This window comes from Henckelia pumila, chromosome 3, assembly GCF_033568475.1.
Source record: "Henckelia pumila isolate YLH828 chromosome 3, ASM3356847v2, whole genome shotgun sequence".
NCBI classification, from domain to species: Eukaryota; Viridiplantae; Streptophyta; class Magnoliopsida; order Lamiales; family Gesneriaceae; genus Henckelia; species Henckelia pumila.
The window spans coordinates 4,449,063-4,455,910 of NC_133122.1; the positions used below are offsets into that span (position 1 = coordinate 4,449,063).

Sequence of the window (6,848 nt, forward strand, 5' to 3'; positions counted from 1 at the left end):
GAGTCTTCTAGTAGCCCCGGTGTTCCTAAAGCACAAGAGCTAATGGCTAATTTTCTCTCTAAGAATCCAGCAAACACCTTTGCAAGTTTATTCCGACCGGGTACAGTGACAAAACTCCGAGCTTCATCCCGGGGCGTGCTGTGGGGCCCACCTACATAAAAACCCATCCAATCGACAAGGTACACTTGGCCGAAGTAAGAAGTGCTCGCAGCCCAACACGAGCCTTATAAATAAAATAAATGGGACTCAGGACCATCATGAGTCTAAACTATATGGGATCTAACTCCTTATCGGTATGAGTATAAACTATCTAGGATATTTAATAAATAAAGAAATATAAGAACTTGGTCCTCAATAAATACTATTGGGGGCCAAATCTTTTAACCAAGTTGCCTTTGGTACAATGGTTAAGTACCCATTGTGAAATGGGTAGGTTAGGGGTTCAATTCTCATGGATGTGAATTGAATTACAATTTTCTAACACTGACTAGTGTACTCCTAGGTAGCGTCGATGTGGGTTTTGTAGGCGGTCTCTACGTGGCCTATCCGTGGGTGACCTCCTAGGGGAGATCCGGGTACAGTGACCAAACTCAGAGCTTCGTCCCGGGGCGTGCTGTGGGGCCCACCTACATAAAAACCCATCCAATCGACCAGGTACACTTGGCTGGAGTAAGAAGTGCTCGCGGCCCAACACGAGCCTTATAAATAAAATAAATGGGACTCCGCACCATCATGAGTCTAAACTATATGGGATCTAACTCCTTACCGGTAAGAGTATAAACTATCTGGGATATTTAATAAATAATGAAATATAAGAACTTGGTCCTCAATAAATACTATTAGGGGCCAAATCTTTTAACCAAGTTGCCTTTGGCACAATGGTTAAGTACCCATTGAGAAATGGAGAGGTTAGGGGTTCAGTTCTCATGGATGTGAATTGAATCCCAATTTTCTAACACTAACCAGTGTACTCCTAGGTGGCGTCGATGTGGGTTCTGTAGGCAGTCTCTGCGTGGCCTATCCGTGGGTGACCTCCGAGGGGAGATTCGGGTACAGTGACCAAACTCCGAGCTTCGTCCTAAGGCATGCTGCGGGGCCCACCTACATAAAAACCCATCCAATCGACAAGGTACACTTGGCCGGAGAGAGAAGTGCTCGCGGCCCAACACGAGCCTTATAAATAAATTAAATGGGACTCAGGACCATCATGAGTCTAAACTATATGAGATCTAACTCCTTACCAGTATGAGTATAAACTATCTGGGATATTTAATAAATAATGAAATATAAAAACTTGGTCCTCAATAAATACTATTGGGGGCCAAATCTTTTAACCAAGTTGCCTTTGGCACAATGGTCAAGTACCCATTGAGAAATGGGGAGGTTAGGGGTTCAATTCTCATGGATGTGAATTGAATCCCAATTTTCTAACACTGACCAGTGTACTCCTAGGTGGCGTCTATGTGGGTTCTGTAGGTGGTCTTTGCGTGGCCTATCCGTGGGTGACCTCCGAGGGGAGATCCGGGTACAGTGACCAAACTCCGAGCTTCATCCCAGGGCGTGCTATGGGTCCCACCTACATAAAAACCAATCCAATCGACCAGGTACACTTGGCCGGAGTAAGAAGTGCTCGCGGCCCAACACGAGCCTTATAAATAAAATAAATGGGACTCAAGACCATCATGAGTCTAAACTATATGGGATCTAACTTCTTACCGGTATGAATATAAACTATCTGGGATATTTAATAAATAATGAAATATAAGAACTTGGTTCTCAATAAATACTATTGAGGGCCAAATCTTTTAACCAAATTGCCTTTGGCACAATGGTTAAGTACCCATTGAGAAATGGGGAAGTTAGGGGTTCAATTCTCATGGATGTGAATTGAATCCCAATTTTCTAACACTGACCAGTGTACTCCTAGGTGGCGTCTATGTGGGTTCTGTAGGCGGTCTCTGCATGGCCTATCCGTGGGTGACCTCCGAGGGGAGATCCGAGTACAGTGACCAAACTCTGAACTTCGTCCCGGGGCGTGCTATGGGGCCCACCTACATAAAAACTCATCCAATCGACCAGGTACACTTGGCCAGAGTAAGAAGTGCTCGCGGCCCAACACGAGCCTTATAAATAAAATAAATGGGACTCCGGACCATCATGAGTCTAAACTATATGGGATCTAACTCCTTACCGGTATGAGTATAAACTATCTGGGATATTTAATAAATAATAAAATATAAGAACTTGGCCCTTAATAAATACTATTGGGGGCCATGCCGCCGCCGGTTCCCGGCCGGCCGACCACCCCACCAGACTCGCCTCGTCACGGCGACCCTACAGTCCAAATTTCAGGCCAATTGGACGTCATTTGGTCGGCCAAATCAGCTCCCGAAATGCCCCAAATCACGGGTCCGATGGCTGCTCCGATCTGCTCCGTTTCAGGCAACGGCCACCCTGGGTCAGTGTCGTCTTCATCTTCCCTTTCATTTCCGACCATTGCCCACCCTTTTACTTCTCAGATTACCGAGTTTTCAGCTCCTAACCAGACGCTGCCGCTGTTCACCGCGAGCTTGATCTCCTTTATTCCATTTCAGGCGAGCTCAGGCCATGGATTTCTGTCGTGGCTCATCCATTTTCAATTCCTTTCTGCCGCAGCCTCCTCTGATCCCTACCGGTATTTCCCACCCTCCAATTGCTGGTTTCTCACCGCCGGTGGTAAACGCCCAAATTCAAGTGTCTTCACCGAGTTTCGCACCGAGTCCAGCAATTTGCACCCCTCCGTCGCCCGAGTCTGCACATTTGGACCCAATTTCATGTTCTCCACCTCCTCGCCGTCCGTCGGGGGTTCGCCGTCCGCTGACTCGCGAGTTTACTTGGGCGAGTCAATCGGCTGCACTCAGTGGGTCAACCCATAAGTCCAACCCATGGTCAATGCAGTCAAAATTGTTGACTATGGAGTCAAAATTGGAGAGGTTGACCTTCAAATGGTTGACTTGGACTCTCAAGTCAAAATTGTTGACCATCTGGTCAACTCTAGCTCCAAAATTGCTGATTCAGTCCCTGTTTCATTTCGGGATGATTTAGCGCCTCCATCTCCTCGAGCTTCGAGGAAGAGCTTTGCTGATGTGATCAATTCGATGGAGGATCTTCCGGAACCAATTTTTCGGGATGGAAAACCGGGTATTCGATTCCCAGATGAGGTAATTTCTTCCCTCATTGAGACTTTTAAGTTTGCGCTTGTGGGGAAAATTACGGGTAATCGGTCTACTGCTCCCAACAGTTTGATTTTATCTGCTTTCTTGAAATTGGGACTTAAGACCTCGTTTAATCTGAAATTCCTTCATATGGGTTATTTGGTCATTACTCTTTTTTGTGAAGGGTATTATGCTCGTCTTTGGACGAAGGGAGGGGTTTTGTGGGAGCTGTCGGGATCCGCTTTTGTAAGTGGACCCCCGAGTTCAAATTTGAGGCAGAATCGCCCATTGCTCCGGTCTGTGTTAGATTCCCAAAGCTTCCTTTGCACTTGTATAACAAGAAAAGTCTGTATGCTCTGGCCAAGATTTTGAGAAACCCTATCAAATTGGATGAGCATACGGCTGAGATATCGAGAGGGGCTTTTACCCGTGTTTGTGTGGAGCTCAATGTTCTCGAGGAGAGAATCAAGCATGTGTGGGTGGGTTGGGTTGAGCATACCCAAGAGATTGAGGTTGTGTATAAGAGGGTGCCTTCCTACTGCACTGATTGCAAGATGTTGGGGCACTCAAATTCTGTGTGCTATTCCCATGGGAAAAATCCTAGGCCTCAACGTCCGAGACCAGCTATTGGGAAGGGCAAGAATGTGGTAGAGGGTTCCGCACTGCATCCTTCGGAGGAGTGCACCTCTGTGACACCAGCAGGCCCTGGGCCTTTTGTCACGGGGCCAGGCAATTGGGCCATTAAGAGGAGAAGACGCCAACCTCAGCGTCGGCAGCCTGTCATGGCTGACCAGCGCACCAAGAATGCTTTTGAGGTGCTGGAGTCTTTGCCAGAGGAGCCCGATCTTTGTCGATCGGTGTTGAGGACTGTGGACCCGGATGAAAGTCTGGATCCGAGCCCGGATCTCCCTGTGGAGAGAGATAGTACTCCTGTTCCTCAGTCAGTCCATTTTCCCAAGTCAGTCCAGATTACCCCGTCAGTCCATATTCCTCAGTCAGTCCATAGTACCCCGTCAGTCCAAATTCCCCAAGCAGTCCATAGTCCCCAGTCTGCCCATATTTTTGAGGCTGGGTTTGACATTTGTCCAGGTTTTCCTTGGGATCAGCGAGTGGAGGAGGTAGAGGATCCCTCTTTTGTGGTTTGTGCGGAGGATCTGGGACCTCCGCATGGCGTCCAGGTTTCTGCTCCTGTGGAAACTACTGTTTTTATTTAGAATCATAGCAGTCACTCAATTCCTTTGAATCCTAGGACTCCTGGGGAGAATTCCTCCTTGTTCATTGAGGGGCTCATTTCTTAGCAGGGCCGTCTTTGTCAGGAATTTGGCCCGATGACTGAGGACGTCAGTAAGGATGATTCAGGATCATTTTATGGTACTGAATCGTGTGATGGGAGAGAGCTTGGGAGGGAAGATTTGGACAATGATTTGTCCAACCTGTCCTCCAAGAGAACGCTTCGCTCGGATACGAATCGTCTGCAGACTCGCCATGAGTCTCGAAAGAAGACGGGGCCTTACCCTGTCCATTCCAAATGAATTGTCTCATATGGAACATCAGGGGACTCAGGAGTTCTGAGTCCCAAGAGAGGCTTCATGCCTTGGTGAAGGAGAAGCGTATTAAGATTTTGGCCATTTTGGAGCCGATGATTGCTCTTGATCAGCGTTATATGATGCGTCGCCTCGGTTTTCAAAGAGTTCTATCGAATCTCTCTGGTCATATCTGGGTATTCATGTCTGAGGATGTGAAGGCTGAGTGTGTTTTTTATCACACTCAATTCATTCATCTCCGTGTGTCGGCCCCCTTCTGCCGGTTGATGTCTTTTGTTCTTTTGTCTATGCCAAGTGTGACTACATTGGACGGCGCGACTTGTGGGCTTCTTTGTTGCAGGTTAAGCCTGATAGTGGTCCTTGGCTTGTTGGGGGGATTTTAATGTCGTGAGGGATGCCTCCGAGTGTCTTGGCTCGTCTGGTGGGAGGCAACTCCCTATGGATGAGTTAAACAGTTTTGTTTTGGAGTCCGCCCTGGTTGACGCTGGTTTTGAGGGCTCTTCGTTCACTTGGACGAATAAGACCATTTGGAAGCGTCTGGATAGGGTTTTTGTCTCTGTGGATTGGGGTGATCATTTCAACTCTATTAGGGTTGAACACCTTGGCCGCACTGTCTCGGACCATTGCCCCCTTTTGGTATCTGCCCCTATTTTCGCTCGGGGACCGAGTTCTTTTCGGTTCCAGAGTATGTGGATTTGTCACCCTGGGTTCCTTCAGACCGTCAGGATGAATTGGAACATTCCCTGTCATCTGCAGGGGATGCCCAAGCTTTTTGTGAAGCTAAAACATCTGAAGGGCCACCTTAAGTGGTGGAACCAGGATGTTTTTGGGAACATTTGTGATAAGATCGCTGAGGCGGAGAAGTTTGTCAGACTTGGTGAGACGGCCTATGAAGCGGACCCCTCGGAGCACTGCTGGACTCTTTTGTCCAAGTGCAACGAGGATCTGTCTAGGGTCACTGCCATGGAGGCGGATTTCTGGAAGCAGAAAGCCGCTTGCAATTGGCTTGAGGATGGGGAGAGGAACACGAAGCTCTTTCATAACATGGTTAAGAAGAAGTGGGTGACCAACAAGATCTTTCGCATTTGGGAGGATGGGACCTTCCTTACCTCCACGGCCCTGATCCAGCAGTCCAAGGCTGCCTACTTCCAGCGCCTCCTCACCGGGGATCCTTCTGTCCTGGATATCCCAGATTTTTCTGGTTTTTCCCCGGTGATCTCGGAGGCGGAGAACTTCTGCATCTCGACAACCCCCTCTTTGGAGGAGGTTGCTCGATTGTCTTTTCCATCTCTAGGGATAGTGTGGCGGGCCCTGATGGGTACTCCTCGGCCTTCTTTCAGCACTGCTGGGATTTTGTGCAGCAGGACGTCATGGACGCTGTCCTTGAATTTTTCCAGGGTTCCCCTTTGCCCCAGGGCTTCACTGCCACCACGATCACTTTGGTTCCCAAAGTCGAGGGTGCTCATGCTTGGATGGATTTCCGTCCCATCAGCCTGTGTAATGTCACGAATAAGATCATCTCGAAGCTTTTGTACTCTCGGCTGAAGTCAGTGGTTGGGGGTCTTATTTCTCATATTCAGAGTGGATTCGTGCCGGGTCGGATGATCTCTGATAATATCCTTCTCGCCCAGGAGCTCACTCACATTCTTAATCTCCCTGCCCGTGGTGGCAACGTCATCCTGAAGTTGGACATGGCTAGGGCCTATGACAGAGTCCAATGGTCTTTTCTCCTGGATGTCCTTAGGCAGTTCGGATTCTCCGAGCAGGTTGTGAGGATGGTGAGGGCTTGCATTTCTTTCTGCAAGTTCTCGGTCAATGTCAATGGTACTCCCGCTGGTTTCTTTGGATCTACGAGGGGTTTGAGATAGGGGGATCCTTTGTCCCCCCTTCTCTTCATTCTTGCGGCGGAGTACCTGTCTCGCGGTCTAGATCTGTAGTGACTCTTACCCGAATCACCTACTAAACAGAACTTAGGCATGCAATTAACTTAATAAACAGATATCAGAATAAACTGCGCGGAAACATTACTAAAATTACAATCTCAAGGCAAGGAATCTGTAAATATCCAAAATAGATTATACAACCAAATCGAAAGTTGTATCAACCCAAA

The 6,848-nt window shown here is 48.1% G+C and overlaps 1 protein-coding gene across 1 annotated transcript; it reads left to right on the forward strand.

The window, feature by feature from the left end:
* The first annotated feature begins 4,722 nt into the window (after positions 1–4,722).
* LOC140888009 (uncharacterized) lies at positions 4,723–6,606 on the forward strand. The gene is made up of 4 exons (XM_073295679.1): positions 4,723–5,078; positions 5,194–5,374; positions 5,495–6,004; positions 6,103–6,606. The coding sequence occupies exons 1-4, from the start codon at positions 4,723–4,725 to the stop codon at positions 6,604–6,606; spliced, it is 1,551 nt and encodes a 516-aa protein (XP_073151780.1).
* Positions 6,607–6,848: the final 242 nt, after the last annotated feature.

Excerpts from the sequence above, each read along its gene's own strand:
- LOC140888009 (XM_073295679.1), top strand. The coding sequence starts at position 4,723 with ATGAATTGTCTCATATGGAACATCAGGGGACTCAGGAGTTCTGAGTCC. Across the intron at positions 5,079-5,193 it reads TGTGGGCTTCTTTGTTGCAG|TTTTGTTTTGGAGTCCGCCC; the intron begins GTTAAGCCTGAT and ends TGAGTTAAACAG. Across the intron at positions 5,375-5,494 it reads CGGACCATTGCCCCCTTTTG|GGGATGCCCAAGCTTTTTGT; the intron begins GTATCTGCCCCT and ends TGTCATCTGCAG.